The sequence below is a fragment of the Perissodus microlepis genome, chromosome 18 (assembly GCF_051167445.1).
Source record: "Perissodus microlepis isolate ML-2025 ecotype Zambia chromosome 18, ASM5116744v1, whole genome shotgun sequence".
In the NCBI taxonomy this organism is placed as follows: Eukaryota; Metazoa; Chordata; class Actinopteri; order Cichliformes; family Cichlidae; genus Perissodus; species Perissodus microlepis.
Window position 1 is genome coordinate 16,142,332 of NC_140478.1, and position 22,597 is coordinate 16,164,928.

At 39.6% G+C, this 22,597-nt stretch overlaps 1 protein-coding gene across 3 annotated transcripts in view; it reads right to left on the minus strand.

The window, feature by feature from the left end:
* The window catches only part of tnr (tenascin R (restrictin, janusin)), a 195,969-nt gene that overhangs the window by 36,028 nt on the left and 137,344 nt on the right, over positions 1 to 22,597 (minus strand). The window contains exons 13-22 of one of the 3 annotated variants that reach the window (XM_084913140.1): positions 18,310 to 18,488; positions 17,960 to 18,050; positions 17,414 to 17,496; positions 14,385 to 14,487; positions 13,503 to 13,592; positions 11,538 to 11,671; positions 11,335 to 11,464; positions 8,151 to 8,417; positions 5,036 to 5,155; positions 4,510 to 4,653 (exon numbers count right to left, since the gene is read on the minus strand). In XM_084913140.1, the coding sequence (XP_084769266.1) occupies positions 4,510 to 4,653; positions 5,036 to 5,155; positions 8,151 to 8,417; positions 11,335 to 11,464; positions 11,538 to 11,671; positions 13,503 to 13,592; positions 14,385 to 14,487; positions 17,414 to 17,496; positions 17,960 to 18,050; positions 18,310 to 18,488 (1,341 nt within the window). Of the gene's footprint in view, positions 1 to 4,509; positions 4,654 to 5,035; positions 5,156 to 8,150; positions 8,418 to 11,334; positions 11,465 to 11,537; positions 11,672 to 13,502; positions 13,593 to 14,384; positions 14,488 to 17,413; positions 17,515 to 17,959; positions 18,051 to 18,309; positions 18,489 to 22,597 lie in introns of all 3 variants that reach the window. The other 2 variants (XM_084913139.1, XM_084913141.1) reach the window with 2 other exon arrangements.

Below are 22,597 nucleotides of genomic sequence, written 5' to 3' on the forward strand. Positions count from 1 at the left end.
TCACTGCAATAGATGGACGAACCTGATTAAAATCATTACTTTAATTGCAAAAAGGTTTAAGTGAATTTAATGGAGCCTTGCCAAGTCAATTAGATTGGCAATGGAGATAGAGTAGAGATGGCCAAAATAGAAAAAAATAAACAGGTCATCCTCCTTCATCAAGAGCTGCGATAATTCAATCATCATACTGCATCTACTGATTGCATGGGTGAATTACAGGCTCAGGCTATCTATATACTTTCACTCAGATCTGGAAGTCAAGGCCCAGTGGGAATATAAATGCAGGCCATTATATGATTGCAGAAAATGATTTGATCACAACTTTTTATTTATTATGTACAGTATGTGTCGTACTACGATGATTTATTGGCTCATCTTCTGACTCAGCCTTGGGAACAGTGGCTATTTTTTCAGAACTTTCTTTGCATCCATGATATCTGGATAAGCAGACAGTTGATATCCATGCCAAATATCCTCAGAAGGGACCATACTGATGTAGCTGAATGGCTCAAGGATAAAGCTTTCATCTAAGAGATAAGAAAGGCAACATATTATTTTTAGACTTATTTTTCTCCCAATATTTTTTCCTTTTTACCTGCTTATTTCTTTTCCACTGTTTGGTTAGATTTAGGCAACAAAACTACTATGATTCAGGGTGAAAAATATAGAGTTTCACACAGCAAACCAGTTGCTAGAAACCATTTCTTCTTCTCTTATTACCATATTTTTCAGATCTTAATTATGGCACTGTAGGAACAACACAAACACAGCAATATCTGATAGACCTGCAGCAGTCCTGGTGAGGAGATGATTGAAGTTTGATGTTCTAAGTCGATGTTATACGTTTTATTTAGGGCGTTCAGCTTGCTGTTACATGCAGAAAATATGCTCTCAGCTCATTATTAGTGTGTAATTCACAACGTAGGACATTTCAGAAACACTCCAGCTGTGCCGCTTGGTCAAGAGGTCAGCCTGCGTTGTATTGCGACTGTGGCCGTTAAAGCCAGTAAGACACAAAGGGTGATGTTACTCTCCAGTAAATCTCTGCACACCCTCTCATTATTGTGGCAAAGCAAAAGAAAGCAGCATGCTCTACACATTAACCTCGGAGCTACGCTGAACGTGTATATGCGTGCTCGTGGTGTCGCGTTAATACTCAGAAGGCGCACAAATATTTAGACACATAAACAGTGTTTTTGCTGCATATAATCTGTGGTGTTTTAGAGCCGCAGGGATACCGGCTGACTGATGATGTTGGATGTTGAGTGTGTTTCAAGTGTAGGTAAAATGCTCACTCACACAGTCATTTAAAATGTGAGACCAGTCATTACGCCCAATCATTAAGTAAAGATTAATTACTGGTTTTGTGGCACTTAGTAGCTGAACCTAAAGGAGTCTTTAAGATAAGGATCATTATGTAAATTCACAGAAAATAATAATTATCATAACATTAGCATAGCGGTAACTGTCCTGCTGATAAAGTGAGTTCTCTGTTTTGTGGAGCTGCACATTATTGCAATCCCTACTCGAGAACTGTTTCTTAGCAAACAAACATGTAACAGTCAGTTAGCTAGTTACCGACTGTTAACTATTTCTGTGCCATTTCTTTTTTTGGTGATCCTAATCCACTTTTGATGAAAAAAAAAAAGAATAAAAACCTACTTTCTCTTTTCCTTTCCTTTATTTTCATTACACTTTTTAGTCAAATTTTTTCCATTTTTGTATTTACCATTTCCTCTGCATGCCTGGCATTATGCCTTTTGTTTTTCTGTTAATTTATGTGTTATCTCTGATGTTCATTAAGTGTTATTTGGTATTGTGTGGACTATTTAAAGCACATTTCAATTAAAAATGCAAGTGCATTCCCCTCCTCTGTTTTCTCTTAACGCAGCTGGCAGGGAGGATGTTAATGGACTTTCCACAAACTTCAGTTTTGGGAAGAGTAATACTTTACTGGGGGTCCTGACACTTTGCTAATGAGCACCGTCATTAGCCCTTAAACAGGCCTTCACACAGTCCATTTAGTGTCACCCCCGCCAAATTCATCTTAGATTAGCAGTACCTGCTGCGCTTGCAAAATGAAATATGGTTCCCTGCTTTCTCAGCCCTTCGCACAGTAATTGATTACGGATGTGAAGTAAGTCGAAATTGCAGCGTTACCCAAGTTATTACATACTTGGCCAGGCAGTGTTGGATTACGCTTTCAAATCCCTTGTTTATGTATTGTTGTTGAAAGCAGTGTAAAAGTGTCCCTGGTTGAGCATTCTTGGATGTGAGGAAAATGTTGTTTACCATTTCTAACAAGCTTGACTTTGTAGTTATGTTCTTTTCAGGCTATTACAGCCCCACCGTCTCTGCTCATTGTACGCACGCTGGGATTGTTGGAAGAAGGCGCTGATAATAAAGAACAGGAGGAGGCAGGAAGCGAGGCAGGGAGGAGAAAGAGAAAACAAGGGAAAGGGTCTCTTTCAGCTTCTTTTTTCTTACTGGATTCTTGAACCTTGCCGCTCCAGGTGAATCGGGTCTCATTGGTATGCAAACACACCTTCTACTCGCCTGTTCCCGCTCCAATTCTGCGCTCTCCTCGGCTTTCGCTTTCCCCTCTCTCGCATGTACACCGAGCATTTTGAATACAGCACTGGGAGAGTGTGTTGATCTCAGGTTAGCGGAATTCTTCAGAGAAGAACAGTATCTCATTGTCACACGTGTGTGCAACGGCGAGGTTTTATTTTTACCTAACTGATGATTTGGTGCTAATTTTGAAAGCATGAAAACACAAGACCTTTGATTTCATTAAATTCTGAAGACACAACAAAGGAGGGAGGTAGGGCAGAGAAGACGGAGGGAGGAGGAGGGGAGGAAATCGAGGCAGAATGGGCGAGACAGAGAGAGACATCACAGTGCTAAAAGACTGAAGCAAGTCAAAGGATAAAGAGATAGGAGGCAGGAGAGCAGCCAGAGAGATAGAAGACAGTGAGATGGAGATGGGAGCAGGTTACCAATTACTGGGTCACGGAGTGGACGCTTTCATCTGTTGCAGCGGCAGAGACTGCACCGTCTACAACATGAGCTTCACCCTTGGATTGTGTGCATACTTGTGTGTGCATTTTAGCCTGCTGCTCGTTTTTAACACAGCTGTTATAGCTGTGGACAGAGCAATTGACCCTATAGTCTAGCAGGGGAGGAACTCTTCATTTATTTTACATGGCAAACATTTGTCCTTCTGCTGCCCTCTCACAGCAAGACTTACTTTATTCGAGAACTGTCAGCACTGTGATTTTATGACCTCAGAGGAGAACAAAATACCACTAACCTGCGAGGTGATGTTCAGAAAATTAAACGTCAACTATTTTAAAGATTATCTGACTTTGATTGACTCATTTTTTAATTTACTGTTTCCTTTTTTAGGAGAAAAAAAAAGTAAACAATTCGATTTCAGAAACGCAGCTGTGATTGGTTCTCTTAATATTAATTAAGGACAACAATGTCTAGATCAGAATATTATAGTTAATCGAATACTAACGATTCGAAAAGTTTATTATAATAAAAATTCATTATGGCCTCTACACAATAATAATTTAATCAAACAATAAAAACTAAACTGAAATTATGAAATCCACTCTGGAAACTGTCTGAAGTTAAGAAGAAAAGTCTCAATTAAAAAAGAGAAAATAATAATAATTAGATAATAACAAACTATGATAACTCTGGTGTTGATAAATTGACTATAAACATGGTCATTAGTGGCCTACCTTTAATTTAACCTGTTTCAGTCCATTACTGCTCAGTTTGCTTTGCTTTTATACTTAACTCACTATACTCAGTGTGTTTGCTGTTAGCCAACATATCTTCATAGGAGACGGGATAAAGACTGTATGGGTATCTGCCTGGCGATGGATGCTGCTGCTAGCTGGAGAAACAATGGGCTTACCAGAACATTAAAGGTTAGTAACATCATCCTTTGCACAGGCACCTAACTACAGTACATGCATAAAAGCTGACAAGAGAAAAACAATTGTGTATATGAATAACAATTGATGTTTAGGTATGTCTTTCACTATTGCAAAAATGTGGAAGCTTTTTATTCGTTTATTTTTCTGCAGAGGGAAATTTAGGTCGTGTCACTCTGAGGTGGGGTTGCTCACTTACCAGTCATTCACAGTGTTGCCTTACTTGAGACATTATAGTAGAACTATAGTAGACAGCAGCTCTTTTTTTAGGTGTCTAAGAAATACTTTGCAGCTATTTAAGACCTAGAACAAACACGCAATGCAGTAAGGTTTTATATAAAGAGAGGGCACTATGTGGAGAACAGCTCAGCACACTTGAATACCTTTACATGTGTCCACCTGAGCTACCGCACTCTGTTCTCCTTGGCTGAGTTTCCTGCACTAACTGTTTCTGTGTAAGACATCGGAGTCTCCTCAACGTTCTTCCTGCATGAGTAAACCCGGTCTCAAAGGGCCCCCACAACAATATGGACCTAATGGTTCTGTGGTTAGCTCCTACCTGTGAAGACGGAAGTGCTGACAACATTGCTCTCCTGACTCCCGCTGACAGCTTTGAGACTGATCTCATATTCTGTGGCAGGAAACAGACTGGACAGGGTGTAGTTTGTAACATCGCTGTCAATCATCACGCTGTCTACTCGACCTGCAGGGGACACGAGAGAGAGGCCAGCACCTGAACACCAGAACTGTCACACTCATCTCCTTCTTCACGTACAGGGTATGCAGCGTAGCCAGCTGCTGTTCTTTTCTTTTTTTTTGCATCACAGGGAAAATACTTAATAAATATGGAATTTTAATTAAAATTTCAATTACCTTTCACTGATAAAATGTTATAATTAATTAGGTGTGTGGCACGGTGCTCTGCTACAAAATGTATCTTACATCAGAGGGAGCCTCCTACAGCAAATGCCATGCTCATTTAACTGTAACAAGGAACAGCAGTGTGCTCTGTGTATGCTAATATAATAAATAGCGTGTTATTCAAATGCACTTAAGAATAACATTTGCAGTTATGTGCACGCTACCTCTGGCCGACTGGTAGGACAGCTTATAGTATTCAAACGGAGCCAGCGGTTTGATCCAAGAGATCGTCACGGCGTCCTCGGTGACGTCCGACACCATCATCTCTTTTGGTGGGTCCATGCCTAAAAGTGTGATGAGAAAGAAAACACTGTCATGCGGTTCAAATGGTATAAAAAAAAGGATGAGCCCCAGCATATAATAGGAGCATGTTATGTGCAAGGTTACAAAGCTAATTCAGTCATTTTCATGAAAATCTATAAGAAAGACTGCCCTTGAAGGCCCGAGTAGTTCAGTAACCCTTGTTTTGTCCACATTTAATGTCCTCTTCATTAAATTTACATATAAACAGAGCTGTCCTTGGGTCTGCGAGACTGTGTGAATTTTTAATGCACATTTTTATTACGAACAAAACACCATCAAGAGATTAGCGAGGAGAAACTGAGCAGCATCAAGCTAAAAAAACACAACCGTTAGTGTTGAGGCTGAGCAGGGTTTACACAGAGGAGACCCCTCCCCTGCCAAAATTCTGTTTTATATGTCTCCTCAGACCACTGAGCTGCCACGGAAAAGGTTACGGTGAAGACAAACAATTAAAGCCCTGACAGATCCTAGGGAAAAAAAAGAAAGATATTTAGACAGTGAAGAAAGAAAAATAAGAACGTACGAGAATGGAACAAAAAAAACACAGATCAAGATTAAGAGATCGCTTCCATCTCCTGTTGTGGGCGATGGGTAAGAGCACTTGTAGACGACTGCTACACTTTCTCTTCCCTGATTTGAGAAGAATTATGGCTATTATTCCCACGCAGAGAGAAGGAAATTTCAAATTCTTGGAAGAGGACTAATTTAAAGTCTGCTCGCATGAAATACAGTTGCATTTATTCAAGTCGTGCATGTTTTACAAATTACGTTTGCTTTGGCAAATGAAGAACCAAAGAATAATGGCTGTAAAAATGTATTCTCTTATAAAGGTTCCTGGGGGGGGGGGGCAGGCAGAGATATACAGCTAGTCACTTTTGCATTATGTCAGCAAAAGCAGAGCTGGACCATAAAGTAAAACTGTGGTTAAATCTTAATGCAGCACAGTCCAAGTGTAGCAAGTGATTCAAGGCAACAAGCATCCCCCCATCAATGCTCACGTTCAAACACGTGAGATCAAAGCAGGGCGCTAAAATGATCACAGCGTAAAGACCGGTGCAAGAAATAGTGTACATCTGTCCCATCCCATCCAATCTCACCCCCTGGAAATCTGCCTCTTGTGTGTGCGTGAATGTAAAGCGAGAAAGCTAAGGCTCCAAGCTGCCAAGGTGGTGTTTGAAACCGGCATGTGCAGGTGTTTCTGTCACCGATGCTAAGTTAACATCTCTATTGTTTACTGCTGGCTCTCCTATTTTCTCCATTTGTCTCCAGCCCTCCATTATTTTTTTTGTCTCATCCTCTTCCTTTTGTCCCCCTCGCTACAAAGAAAGAGAGCGATCCTCTTTCTTCCAGCTCATTGTCAAACTCTCTGGCAGGTTATAATACTGACCCTCTTCTCATTCATTTATCTCTCTTCTCTCTGAGATGTAAATAGCACAGTCGCAATCAAATGGGAGAGGGAGAGCTTCTTTTCATAATCTGCCAATTAAACTGGAATTTAGAAAGTCTGCAGAAAAATTACACAGAAACACTGTACTAATTAACGAGGGGTCGCGGTGGCATCGCTGAAGGTAAAATAGGTTAATAAGACATGGAGAGAAGTGATAGAGAAACTGTAATTAAGATGTAAAAAAAAAGAAGACAAGAATATACTTAAATGGGTGAATACACAGGAAAAACAAAACAAGCAGACTGCTCCTTTCTGCTACTGCATGGCCTTCACTCCATTAGGCTGACACTTGTTAGCCACTTGTTTTTTTCTCAAAGGGTGTTTGAGGTTAGCTTTAACTGTGCAAACCTCAACCATCTGATAGCACAGAGGAGCAAAACCTTTATTTTTGGCACTGCATCTCTACATCTACATCTGACCAGAAAAAAAAGGAGAAAAATGAAAAAAAAGAAAAAAGCCTCCAAGGCAGTTTCTAATTACAAAAGTCATTCTGCTGTGGTGCTGTGCAAATGAAAGCCTAAAAAAGCATTTCTGCAAATACATATTTAATTTAAAATCACTTTGTATTTCCATTTCTTAAACTAATTTTCTTTCTCTTTCCTTTTACACGCTACCTCATACATGTTAATTCAATATTTTGCTCCCCCAAAATCCTTTCTTTCCTGTTCCCCATCTCTGTTTTTTACATTGTATCCCTCATTCATAAATATGATTAAGGTGGTTAGAGTTTGAATCTTTCTTAATTGTTAAGTAGATCAAGCTAAAACAAATAAATAAATGCTGGGAACTCGATGTCATTTTACATGCACAAATACAAAGCATTGCTAATTTAGAGCTTCTGTGGTGTGAGATTGTCTTGAATAATACTAGACTCAGAATATTTAGGATCCTTGGGGTTTTGTAGTGTTGGCCAGACAGAACCAGTTAAAAATGATACTTTGAGCTTCAAGAAGTTGTGATGATCATCTTTTTTCTTCACTTTCCAATGAACTGGGACGCTGCGTAAATAACAACATAATACAATGATTTGTAAATCTCACAAAGCCATATTTTATTCACAGAAGAACATAAAAAAAATATAAAATGCTTTAAGTGAGACAATGTGCTGTGTAACATCAACTCTTTTTTCACAACAGTCAACAAACGACTGGGAGTTGAGAAGACTGGCTGCTGGACTCTTGGGTCTGATATAGGATTCAACACCCCTGGGTCATCTTTGTCATAGAAATAGCATCATTTTGCTGGATGTCTCAGTTAAAACATTTCATGTGTTCTCTAATATAACTTTATGGGTTTTGCAAATGATTGTATTCTATTTACATTTTAAAAAATTTCACAATCATTGGGTTGGAGTTGCAGAAAAATGCATGTACTCTTGCCACACATAGACAAACAAAATTACTATGACCCCAAGTGTGCATATCTACTTGGACGGGACCCCCACAAAGTCACAAACCTTTATTTTGCTGCTGAAGTTTCTCTATTTTCATCACTTACAAACTTTTTTTTCCATCATTCAAGCAGCTCACCTGTAGTGAGTGAAGCTGTAATGGGCTCTGAAGCAACGTCCCCCTGTATTGTGATTAGACTGACGGTGTAATGAGTGGACGGCAGCAGCCCCTGGATCAGTGACCTCGTCTTGGAGCCATGCAGTGTCACCTTAGAGGTGTCGGTCCCGTCGGCAGAGCTGTAGCTCAGAATGAAGAGTTCAGCGGGCGGTGCTGGGGCGCTCCACGCCACTGACACAGAGTCTGAAGTCACCTCTGATAAGTAGAGGTGGGTTACAGGTCTGATTCCTGGAGGAACGAGGGGGTTTAGAGGTCACCGAGGAGCTTTCAAGGACAGGCAAAAATCCTGCTATGAGCACGAAATGTTAATGGGAAAAAAAACAGGCAGTTGCTGTCATTATGGAGATGACAGACAAGCCGTTAAGTGATGGATGAAAGCAGTCCTCGATGATGTAACAGACCGTTTATAATACAGTTGAGAAAATTAGCCTTGGGTGTAATCTTGATGGGGAAGGTGAGAGTCAAAGAAAACCACAATCATGTGGCAGTAATGAATTAATTGGTCATAAAAAGGGAAACTAATGAGATTACCCGCCGTTAGGATGAAGATGTGATGGGACTGTTCATAATAAGAAAATGGAAAAAGGATGATAGTAGCAGATGCTGTTGTCAAAATGTATGACCTGGACGGGAGATGATGTAATGAATATGAAGTAGTGTACCAGCTGACACAGCAACAAATGCAAGAGGACTTGAATTTAATTAGCCATGCGTGGATGTATAAGCATGGCAACACTGACTTCTCCTTTCCTGAACTGCCAGGATTACAGGCATCCTGTGGAGTTTTCTTTGCAATCAATCATCATATGAAACCTGCATTGTTTACACTGGCCTGCATCTGTATTCTTCTTGGTGAGCCGCTGCCTTTTATTATTCTTCACAAGTTGTCAGTATGCATTACTGCCATGTGCAGTCAGCAGAAATTCTGTATCACATAGACCTCACGATACCAGTGCCTGTGTGCGTTCATGATCTCAACAGTGGTGGAGAGACGGGGTACGAAAAAGATCCAAACGCGTCTCCAGAGCAGCTTTAAAAAGAGAAGATTGTGGCTACGCATTGATTAAGTATGAAAAAAATGCAAAAGGAGTCGAGAGTCTGTGTGAAGCAAAATTCCACAGACTTGATGAAAGTGCCATCTTTGATCAAGATGACAGTGATAAGCAGGTTAATGGTTTAACAGCAAGTAAGACCACATAGAGGCAATGTGGGTGATGTGAGATGACAATGTGACTCACCTTTGTAGATATTAATGGAACTTTTTTATAGAGAAAATGATGTTTCCTTAAAGAGAAACCCTTGTCTTGGATTGTGAAAAAACTTCAACTTAATAGTTAATAAAAGAAAAGTTAATATTATCTCTAGCTGAGGATGGAGGATCTTGTGACAAGCAGTCTGTGGAAGCAGGCTACACTCTGAGTCTGAAAGGACTTTGGTTAAAAGGTTAGAATATAAAGATGCTATTAAACGCAAAAATATGGGGTTTAACATCTTCGGAGGTTGGACTATATTAAGAATCACATCCCAGTGTGACAAACTAAATCACTTAATAATCTGTCATAATTCACTACACTTCTACACTTCATAAATATGAACAGTGGCCAGTGGTTTGTCCTGTTTAAAAGTCTCGAGATGGTCACTGTCTCATTTTTAAAAACTCACGTGACAAAGAGAGGCGGTTCTGACTGTGAAACTGCTCACTCATTGGCTATTGACTTGTGATTGACTCGTAAGCCGTTTCATACCACAGATAATCCTCTATTTTGAAACGCAGTATGAGAAGATTTTTTGAAATAGTCATAAATAAATATGTCCTAAAAGTGACTGAGCGCATAAACTCATCAGTGTTTGCAAGCGTTCACAGAGGTCAAAAGAGAAAGCTGGTTTCCAATATACATAGCTACTGCAGCTATCGCCATCTGGTGGCCTTCAGACAAAGTGCAGGTCCGCATTAGCTTCATTTTTTGGACCCAGAAGGTAAGTCCATGTCTATGGTAACTCTTACTGATGTGCAGATCGTGTATTATAAAACTCCGAACGCATAAATGCTGGAAACATGCAAATGAACGCATCACCTGAGTTCACCTGAGTGAAGGCGGACAGATGTCTCCAATAAGTGAATAGTGGATGAGAAGATGACAGGTAATTTATGGTTTGTCCTCTGATTCTCTTGATCTGTCATCGTATCATTCCTTCACGTCTCCCCAGACAGTTAAAGTGGTGTTACCAAAGGAGTGCAAGATAACAAAAAGATTAGAAGTAGGATGACATGATTATGACACTGCGGCGGTGACAACAACGATGGCCGCAGCAATAAAGAAAAAGAGATGATGATAATGATACTGGTAAAGAAAGGAATGATGGCAGGTGATTGCACGTCCATCATCTCTGAAACCGGCCTCTGTGCAACTGAAACTCACGTCAAGCTTTCGGAAAAAGAAAAAAAAAACAAAGAACTACCAGAGTAGAGAAGACTGACAGGCGGTCCGACGTATAGTTGGGTGGATGGATGTGAGTTTAGAGGAAAACGAAGTGATTGAAAAGAAAGGAGCAACATCAAGCTGAAAAACAGGGCGAGCAGACAGCACAGAGCGTGACGGCAAAAGGGAGAGAATGTGGTACGAATCGGAGTAAGAAGAAACAGAAACACAAATACATTGAGATGCAAAAGAGAGGTGCAATTAGGAGCGCTTGTAACAAGCTCATTAGCGGGCTGGAATAATTTGCCTCTGCTAATTGCTCCTTCGAAGTCTTTCACGGTCCTCCATTTTCTTTAAGCGGGACTCCCCTCACCTGATGTCACACTTTAGTTCATTATATCCATCATTCAACTTCATTACACCCTATACCATCTTTAGAAGTGTTCTCCAGCTTTCTGTAGTAATGGGCTGATCTTTCATGTCTTTGTCTGTGCAGAGACGCTTGTGAGTGAATTTATTTGAACTCCTTATGAAATCTGAACGGATTAAATGAGTGCTGTTTAGGAACGTTTAGTTGCCGCTGTTGCAATGGAAAAGACAAAGGGAGACTGTTTGCCGAGGAAATGATCTCATCATTATGTTATCTGTATGCACGTCTCTGCTGATCTTCATTAAACACTTTAAAGTTAGTCCTTCACTATATGAAATTAGACTACGCTCCCTACCTGTGAAGGCGTCTATGGTAGCCGCAGTGCTCTGCTGTCTGCCTCTTCTTGCTGCTACAGTGATGGTGTACTCAGTCCCAGGCTCCAGGTCCTTCAAAGTGGTGGTGTTGATGTCTTTAGGCACCGTCAGCTAGAAAAGGGAAGATGAGTTAAACAAGGTCCAGATCAGACATATACATGGTTATCGTTTCAGTGTTCTTTACCTCATTAGTGACGCCGGAGGCTGATGTGTAGGTGACCTTGTAGTGGTCAATGGGGCCCTGGACTATGCCCCAATTCAGAGTGATGGTGTTGTCCGTGGAAGCCGTCACAGTCAGATTCATAGGTACATCCAGAGCTAAAACAGGGAAAGCAACACTCAAAACTCCAGCCCAGATTCATGTAACACTCTCACCCTGAAAGATACATCTGAGTGGGTGTACATCGAAAAAATACATGACCTTTGAGGGACCTTCCTCTTAATCCTCCTTCAAATTCACGAGTATTTATATTAATGTTTACTTGTTCTCAGTCGTCTTCTCAACTGTCTTTGCAGCTTCTTAGCCCATTACCACCTGCTGTCATTTGGGAAAATACTACTGTGTTGTGTCACCTACAGTACGTGCTTGCGTGCATTTGCATAAAACAAAATAAGAGTTCATGGAAATATTCACTGATTCACATTTGATTTGACATGTTTTTTTCTACATTTGAGCGCTTTGGATTGTTAGTTGGGCAACAGTTGCGCTGGATTTTTAACAATATTTTCAAATAAATTTAGGGCCAGATTTACTAAACGAGGCAAAACATCGCGTGAGCATAATCCCCAAATAGTTCTCGCACGTGTGGTTAGAAAGATTAATTTCACTATCGAGCGCTATCAGTTTGCGCGCTCGAATATCCTCCTGTCCTTATTTTGCACCTTGAGAAAAGATCTCTCAGAAATGCAACAGATGCAGTCGCAAACATCTCACAGCCTTCTCATCGCATTTTTGTAAATACCAACAGTACTTTTATTCAGGTTAGTAAATCTAGCTCGAAATGGTTAAAAATAAGAACAAAAATGTTGCTTTCATGATTTCAGTAGAAACATAATTACTGCTACTGGTTACTATGTTTTTAATTCATGTTTAGTTTCTGCTATACTCTTGTCTACTTGTGTATCTGTGGTGCAGTTCTCACATTAAAGGACAGACCATTACTAATAAAACATTTACAGCGTTTCCAATGGGTTTAATGCATATTACCACAACGATCTGACTGTCTCCTTTAATCTTTTTATATTTCTTGTATTTTTAAGTGAGTTGTTCTCTTCCCTGCAGAATGAGTAACCCAGTTTGCCCAGTGGATCATCAATGTTTAATCCTCAGCTAATCAACTGCCGCCTTGTTTGCCTGAACCTTTGGTGTTTCACGGCTTTTTAGGAGGTCAAAAAGACATAAAAAACTTGATGTAAATGTGTTTTAATTGAAATGATTATTTTAGCAGCTCTGGCTTAAGGTAACACCGGCGCTGCCGTGAAGCTGTCGTCATAAACGGCTCTCTTAAAGCTCTTTAAGAGAAATGCGACAGATGTGATGCATTTTCAAAAGTTCAAAACGAGTGCAGGGAAAAGAGGCGTTACAATGAGCTTGTTTGTAAGACAAATGGAAGCATAATTTTTATAAAGTGCAGAAAACCTTTAGCCATTAAAATAACTGCACCTGGATGAAAGATGTGCTTGACAGCGAACGTGAGGGGAAAGATTAGCGAGGCACCTCCACGCACTCACTTTTCAGACAAAGGGTTACATTTTTTTTCTCCTTTCAGCCAAACAACTCAACAACACAATAAATATTCAAATAAAAGATCAAGTATGGAGGTAAAGAGAGGGCCATTAGCAAAAAAAAAAGTATGCATTATAACAGCTTTAAAATGTTGTAATGGGAACTTTGACCCAAGCCGACAATACCAAACACTTCTGGAGAAGAGTACAAGTCACGGCGAAACATATTTTGCTTAATTTTCTAAAATGGCTTTTAGTAGTTGGAGTAGCGGCGCCGACCCACAGCTGAGAATTATACGTATAATAACACATGGGCCCACGAGCCTGCTGTGATGCTGCGATTTCCCGCTGTGATTTCTGTGTTGTACATGCGCGAGTGACTCACTGGCTTTTTACAGTGGAGCACAAAGCATAATTCACTCACTCGTCCTGGCGTTCATTGTGGCTGGTGTACTCTGGTTGCTACCTTTCATGGCAGAAATGCCAATGCCGTACTCTGTGCCTGGAAGCAGGTCTGAGATACAAAGAGAGACAGAGAAGCGGGAACTAATTTAACACATAACGTAGCAGGAACAAAAAAAATCGTAATAATAATAATCACAGAGAGTGCTTCACGTTCTTGTCCTCGTGCAAAGTGCACGTCAATTACACTGAGTTTTTTTCATGACAGCCCCAATTAGCTCGACACCGGTGATGAGGTCTCGGCAAATTTACATGTAGCATCGTTGTGATTTCTGAAGAAATTTCTTTTTTTAAAATCAACTGCACAACTGATCAGTTTCAAATCGGTTGAGTGCATCCACAGAGAGGATCTCGAGCTACAGAAATAGAGATGAAGAGATGAGGAATGAAAAATAAGGAGGCGGACGACAGAGATTATTAGCGGAGGAGAGCAGGGGGAGAGGGAAAATGAGAGTGACAGAGAATGGATGAGAGTGAGGGAGAGCATCGATGGCAACGAGCGAACAGAATAACACAGGGACCTTTTGCTTCTATTCTTATGCAGGCCGTGCCCTTTCCAGCACTCTGGCCTTTCAGAAAAAAACATCCCAGCTGACCCCATCTTTCTGACAGCCTTTCAATACGCCCGCAGGACAACAAGCGTTTCTACAGATACAATCAGTGGGCCGTCAGCCAAGTGTTAGCTCCGGAGATAATCTTGCCATGTAAAACACAGACACTTCCAGCTTCTTTGGTACATATTAGATGCATTGTGATGATACTGAAAGCATCAGGAAAATAGGAACTCTACAAATGTCAAGGATAAATAATTCAAAACGCAAAAAACTGGTTATTCCTCACTTACCTGTGAGAGTAGTCTTAGTAGTGGCTCCCTCATTGCGTGGTACGATGACTTTGTCATACTGATCTCCTGCTAATGTGCTATAAACCACCTGGTAACTCTCCACCTACATTTAAACACAAATATATTTACAGCATTAAAGAGAAGGTAATGCCTGAAAAAGAATGCTCTCGCTACGCAAGACTTACACAAACAGTCAAAACTGTGTGGTTTTTTTTACTGTGCATTGTTTGGTTTATTTTGCCTCGGCACAGTGTGATGTTTGGCTCTTTGTCAACACTGCAGCGCAGAATCAGAAGGATGAATAAATTTGCCGGCATCGAGACAGACTGTCTTTATAAGTCTGAATGTGTGGTTAGCGAGCCCTGGAAATATCATTGTGACAGCTGAGTAAAACGCAATTTATCACATTTTCATTCACAGCAAAACATTCGGTGACCATTTGCACCGAGTGAAGCGCTTGCTCCAGCGCTCTAACTGGCATTTTCCGAGGCAGCGAAAGGCAGACCCGTCTGTGTGGGATGGTAACGTGTCCAAGAAGAGGAAAAAAAGAAAAAGTAGAAGGAATAAAAAAGCTGTTTTATTGAAACAATTTAAGAGGAGTCATAATGTCAGAGGGATTAAGAGGAAATTAGCTGTTTTTTATAAAAAGGGCAAGGTAAACATGCAGCAGGCTCACTGATATAAGATGTACCTGCAGTATGAGAGCCAGCAGAAGCTTTAATGCGTTTCAGGATGGTCCACTACACTTATTTAATGCAGTGAAATAAAACAGCAGCTTGCACAGTATTACAAATTCAGTGACAAATTAAAGGTAAGCCATAATGAAGCATCTTTGGTAGGTGTTAGGCCATCACATGCCACCAAAACAGCTTCAAGTACCTTGGTACTGATTGTCTAAGGTCTTCTGGTGCCGAACACTGGCTTTCAGTGCGTTTTGAGTATAAGATTTGGTTGTTTTTAAGTCACTGAATGAGTTAGCGCTGCCTTATCTTCCTGATCTTTCAACAATGCACACTCCCAATAGATCATTAACGTCAGCTGACCAGATTTATCCACTAAACCTGCCTGAGTCTTAACACTAACTGTTTTACTGCTCATGCTGTTTAACCTTTCAGCTGTACAGCGCTCTGGTCAGTGCTTGTTGTTTTTAAATGTGCTTATAAATAACTTGATTTGACTTGACAGCATTCGCCCAAAAGATCTTCCCTCATTTGGTGTTTGATGACGGTGATGGAGATTATTAGACGGGACTCCCATAGTTTGATTCACTTGATTTTTATACTTGTTAAATCATCCAGTGAGCCCTGTGGATCGCAACCCAGGAAGAGATCACCTCCATGTTTCATCAGAGGATGAACAATTTTGTATTGATTTACATTTGAACCCACATCAGTACAATCTCGCCCACAGACACCAGATCTCAGTGTATGAGTTTATTACTTTAATTTGTCCACCATCTTTATATAACATTAAGTTATTATCATCAGGATGTACGCAGCACTTCTATGTTGTAAACTCTCTCATTATTCAGGTCGCCCAGTCCACCTAAGGAATGTTGCAAGGATCCGATCAATCCTGAGCTTTAGTGGCACTCAGACTATCGTTCATGCTTTTATTTTCTCTTGGTTAGATTATTATAATGGTTTTTTTTTATCAGGCATCAATCAGAAAGCATAAATAGGCAGCAGCAAGACCTCTTACAAGAACCAAGAAAACTGAACATATTACGCCGGTCTTAATGACTCGACACTGCCTGCCCATGACTTTTAGAATTGATTTGAAGATTTTACTCATTACTTTTTAAGCCCTTCATGGCTTGGCCCCTGAATTTATACCAATCATATCTCCCAACCAGTGTGCAGCCTCAGATCCTCAGGCAAAACCTGATAACTGCTCCCACCTCTCGCTTAAAAACAAAAGGCAATCGAGCGTTTGCTTTTGGGGTTGCTTTTGTTGTGGTATGAACTGCCTGAGGAAATCTGGCCTCATCAGTATCTTCTTTTAAATGACTGCTAAACACTTTTTGGGGGAAATTTTAACATGGATTTTATATTGTCTGACATTCTTAGCTTATCTTATAACTTCTAAAGTTTTATGTTGATTTTAAGTTATTCCTTAAGGTGGAATCATACTGTGTTTTATTCCTATTCTTATACTGACTAAATACAGAACTTAATATATAAATTGTTTTGAAAATTTCCATCTAGTTTGTTCTTTTTTTCTGTGTTTCTAGTACTTTGTAACACTGGTTTTGATCATTTTTACAAATAATGTTTATTATGATTAATATTTTTATTATTAGATAACTTTGGCTTATGCTTGGTGATTTAATGCATTACACTGCGTATAATTCTATATATTTGTCATGTGTTACCTATTAAATCTAAAGATGATAAGTAATATAGCATCAGATGCACTTTTTGTAAGCATATGGAAGCCAAAATAATAAACAACAGATGCTTCGTGTCAAAGGTGTTGTTAATTATAAAGTTAAAAAAAGAGCCAGACCGATATAGGATGTTTACGACCAACACCGATATTTGGTCTGACAAATGTTTTCTTTCAGACATAAATAGATTTGCCTAACATTTATTATGTGTAGTTTTCTATTAGTCCTTACTAAGAAAATATGATAATGCAGATTAAAAATAAACGTTTATGTTCTGCCCAACTCTACTCGGTTGCTGTGTTTTGTTGCCAACGGGGAATGTGCAGAGTGCCCTCTGGTGGACAAACATAGAAACATAAGCACTCGTAACATGTTTGAATGGTGTTTCTCAGTCTCTTCTTTACTTTTTTATAACTATTTTTTTATAGTCATTAGCAATTATAAATGCACCCATTAATATATTGGCAAATACCTCATATTGGCCATATATTAGCCAGGGTCCAATACACTTTTTATTATTGATGGCTTCATATTACCTGAAAATTTTTGGTAATTGTGCAGTCATGAGGACTAAGTCAAGCTGGTTATTCTTCACTATACTAGAACATGCACAGTTAAAAAACGTCAAAAGACTTCCTACCTCAGCTTCACTGTTATCCCATTCAAGCTCGAGCGTGGTAGAGGTCTTGGAAACGAGACGCAAGTTCTTGGGGGCATCAATCTCTGAGAAAAACGATAAAGCTGACAATGTTGGGGACACTGAGACCCATTCTCAGAGATTGTGAACAAGCAAACAACAAACACAGGTCACATTAAATTGTCAGTTACTCATATTTAGCTCTTCATGTTCATCAAACACATTTCTCTTTGTATTTTTATAAGGTGTATCCTCTTCAGTTTTCTGTAGATTTTACTTCAAGTATCAACCACAAATAGATATTTAATGTGTAAATATGGCATCAGCGGGGAAAAACAAATCAGCATAGTGTTTCCATAAATAAGTACTTTCTTCAGCACAAACTTTAGGAGCGTAAACATTCCCCTGAACAGATGTTCACTACTCCCTCCAATACAGATAAACAGTGTGGCGTATATTAGGCCATATGTCATTACTGTTCTACTCTCAGAGGCAGACGCAGGATCACACACACCAGTATCACCACATCTGCTTGCTGTCAGACCTCACCGGTAGTAAATTCAGTGGAAATGGATCCGCTCTCGTTTCCTCTTCTCACGCCGCTCACTGTCACCTCATAACGCGAGCCAGGACGCAGGACCTGTGGAGAGGAAAAAAAACCAAAACAACAGAGGCCGTTTAGTCTGTGTATAATCTCTTTGCATTATGTTTTTTTATGTATTTGTTTTCTATTTGTTTTATCTCCAGACACAGAAGGCAGACAGACTGTGAGATTAGATCGTTTAACAAGCTTGGCAAGTACAAACACAGACACACACACACACACACAGATATACTGGTAATACTATACTTGTGACCTATAATGACTCTAGCCAAGTCTCATTTCAAAGCGCACGCACCTGCAGAGAGTACTGGCTAAGTGTGGGCTGGAGGCGGAAGGTGGTCCGTGGCCCTTCTCCTCCCACGAGGCCGTAACGCAACACAATCTGATCAATCTTTGCCCTCGGTGGCGTCCACTCCACAAATGCCACTGTGTCCGACACGTCGCGCACAATCAGCTGAGTGGGACCATCGATTACTGCAAAACAAAGAAAATGTCTAATTATAAGGTCCCTTGGTGATGTTGTTACAAACAAAGCACAGTCACCAGGGTGCGGTTTCTTTGTTAACCTTTCCAAACTTGGATGAAGTACATGTTGACCAGGCTGGGTATTAAAATTGAATGCCAAACTATTACTTGACAATTACTATTACAAGTTATGATCTCTTAATTTTTCACAGCGCACTTGTGTTTTATCATAGTTTATAAAAGTAAACTTTCATGCAGCCAATTCTCCATTCATTATATGCAAAGTTAAATACTTGAAGCCTTTTTATATGGTTATAGTTCATGAAACTCATAAATCCACTATCGTGGGTTATTAGAATATACGATTACAAGAACAATTACAAAATCAAGTTTTTTTTCTTGCAATTCTTATTAGGATTTATAGTTTGAAGAAGTGGCACCTTCTGGGCAATAAAATAAAATAAGGCAATGCAGAAGTAAATGGTCACTTGAGGATGGCCCCAAAGCAAATCCATCCCCACACACTCCCACATTAATAGAGACAAAAGTAGCCTGGAGAAATAACTGTCTGGTTTTGGATAGATATTTTTTTCTTTCGTGACAACTGTACGAGAGGTGACTTTCTTTATGGCTTAAGAATCTAAAAAGCCTTTAGGCTAAGAGGTATTTATTATTAGAGGCATGGCTGCTTTGACTGATTTGTGCTGCGAGCTGTGTGCGAATTCAAGTCACTTAACTTGACCACTCAACTGGTGTTGGTGCTTTTCGGGGCATTTTAAATGTAATTAAAATAATATGGCTTGTTGAGCAGCTGATTATACTTTTGTAGTTTTTTTAAAAAAAAAAAGGTTTTAAAATGGGGCTTCACCAATGCCTGAATACATAAAGTAATAATATAGAGAATCTATAGTTTAGACCGGTTGGAGAGACATCCCAGAAAGAAACTGTCAGATGGTAAACATTTGAACAGATTATTTACTGAATAGCATTTAATCTGTCATTTGATCCCAAACAAGCTGAACCCCTAAAATGTAATCTAATCCCAAGAGGATGTAGTGTCATCGCCTTGAGTTTTCTGGAGCGCTGGATGTGGATTTGATATCAGTGAAAGCCGTTCTGACAGCCAGTCACGAAAAACATATCAGACCTGACACACGCTGAGACAGTAGGATTTATCTGCGTGAAAGGGTTAAAACATAAGCCGTGATTGAAGTCTTTCCATGCTGATTGCTAGAAAACAACACTTATCAAGTTCGCAGAGCTCAAAATACATCAAGGGAAAACACAAATGTCTGACAGAGGAGGGATTCACTAAACATTTTCTCTGCACTTGTTACAGCATCTATGCCAATACGCAGACATTTTGTCAAGGTAATGGGGTGTTAGAGAATGTGATAATTAGCACTTTATTTCGTTAACCTGTTAATTACCTCTTTCCGCAGAAGCTACGGTTTAACATCTGCTGCGTTTAACATATTGTCTGGGAGAATGAAGGAGCGTTTGATCTCAAATTGAAACTTTTCGGGATAAATTTGCTGCCGTTAAAAGAAGTTCAGAGCTTAAAATGAAATGGCATTCTCGCACAGTTCATGCCACTTAATTTGAAGTAATCAGCTTTTCGGTTCTGTTTGAAAAATGCGTGAAATTTTTAAATGTTGAGGTACTGACCAACAGAAAACTCCACAATGGATAGTTCAGTATACATATTTTTTAATTGAAAGCACCATGCTGTGCTGTGAAACCATAATCATTTTCCACTGCTCAATCCTGTGGGAACTCAGGTGAAAGGCAGATCTCACACACTGGGTGATGTAGAGCCAGTTTTCTTTTCTTTCAAACCTTTTTTTCTCTTCTTTTTAGTTTTCTGAGGTCTAAATAAAGTCTCAGACTAAGGCCTGACATATTGCAGGTCCGGCCTGAATCTTGATGTATTAGAAATTGGCCCCAAGGGTCTCGTCCTAGAAAGCATCCCAGGGAAGACAGTTGCTAAGAACCAGTTCCCAGATCAGCTGCGCTCACTCTCTGGCTTTCCTCTGACTCCTCATGGCGCTACGTTGTCTTGGAGGAAGGATAAATCGTTGCTCTAAATTATTTAGTTACTTCAAATTTGTCTTTTCCTCTTTCTTTATCCAATACGGTGTCATAGAGTGGGCTGCTGTAAAAAAATAATGAGCGGGTGCCATGAATTATTAATCGATACTTAATTACAACCCAAGAAATGAACAAAGACTTGACAGGAAATTGATGGTGTTTTGACTGTGCATATCAGAGGCTGAATTGTTATGGAGGAGGTTTGAATTGGATCTATTACAGCTGTCTAAGTAGTGTCGCATGGGTGAGGAGTTGGGAGGGGGGGGGGGGCAATACTTCAGTGAGGTTTACGTCAGGAGCCTAAATGGTTTGCAGAGCAAATACGTCAAGGTGACATTCGCTGCTTTGCTGAGCGTACAGTGAGTCGGGAGCGTGCAGGGAAAGCTGTGCTACGGTTTATGTTGAAGTGATTAGCTAATTAACTGATTAACAGAAAACTTTTTGTAAACATTTATGCAATTTCATTAAATATTTAGGTTTAGCACAAAATATGCTAAACTGTTTCTTTTTTTCAGTTTACAATTACAAGGATTAAGCAAAATAAACAAAACAAAACCCCCAAAAATCATCAGACTGAACTTATTTTTTGGCCTAATCACGTTCCCAGTTTACCGAGGATAAAAACTGATTTAGCTTAAAAGGGTAAAAAAAAAAAAACATTCCCTGCAACCCTCAACATGGTAAGCAGATTCTGAAATGGATGACTGAAAGAATTTATGGTTGATCAGCGTCGAATTTTATAATCACAATTCCAAAAAAGGTGGGACGCTGTGTAAAATGTACATAAATAGCAGAATCTCTTCTAATATTCTTAATCAAATATATAAGATCTTTAAATTGTACTATTTTATGAAAAATATTGGCTCATTTTCAATTTGAGGACCAGCTGCTTGTCCCTCTTTTGTCTGAGAGACGATTCACTCAACAGTTGTGGGTCTTCTTTGTTTTATTTTTCATGCTTTTATGTGTTTAAACTTGGAGAAACTCTTCTACTATGAAGCCATTCTGTTGTAATAGCTGCAGTTTGTAGTTTAACATTGTCTTGCTGAAATATGCGAGGCCTTCCCTGAAAAATATGTCATGTGGATGGGAGCACATGTTTCTTTAAAACCTGTTTACACCTTTCAGCATTCATGGCGAGCTTCCACATGTGCAAGCTGTCAGTTACATATGGCACTGCCATACCATCAAAGATGCAAGCTTTTGAACTGAGGACTGATGACAACCTTGTCATTTTTGGTCCCTCTTTAGTCCAGAGAATCTGGCGTCCATGATTCTCAAAAATAATTTCAAATTTTAACCACAAAACAGTTTTCCACTTTGCCTCAGTCTATTTTAAATGAGCTTCAGCTCAGAGAAGATTATCATCACCACATATGGCTTCTTCTTTGCATAGCAGAGCTTTAACTTGTATCTGTTGATGGCATTGTGAACTTTGTTCACATATAATGTTATTTGAAAGTGTTCCCCAGCCCATGCTGTGATTTCCATGCTGGCTGAGGGTCTGAAGATCACGCACAGTACTGAGTTTCAGTCTTGTCCCTTGCACACTGATATCTCCAGATTCTCTGAACCTTTTGAGGATATTATACACATACGACATATGACAACACACATTATTCTGAAGTTGTTCCCTGATTTGTAGATGCAGTGTTTTTACAGAGCAGTGAAACTCTGCCCATCTTTTTAAGATGATCTTTTTAGTCCTGGTCATGTTACTTACCTGTTGCCAGGTAACCGAATTATGTGCAAAACATTCCTCCAGTTGTTTTTTTTTAGTACTATTTACTTCTCAATGCTTTTGTTGGCCCATCCCAACAAAAGCAATTGTGTCATATTACTGCCATCAAATTAAAAAAGAACTAATACTTCTCATGAAATAGTAAAATAACCCAGTTTAAACATTTTGTATGTATGTGAATAAAATATGGATTTATGAGATTTGCAAAAAATGGCCTTTCGTTTTAACGCACATTTCGCACAGCAGCCTAACATTAAATACAAATTTTGGTGGTTATAATATTATA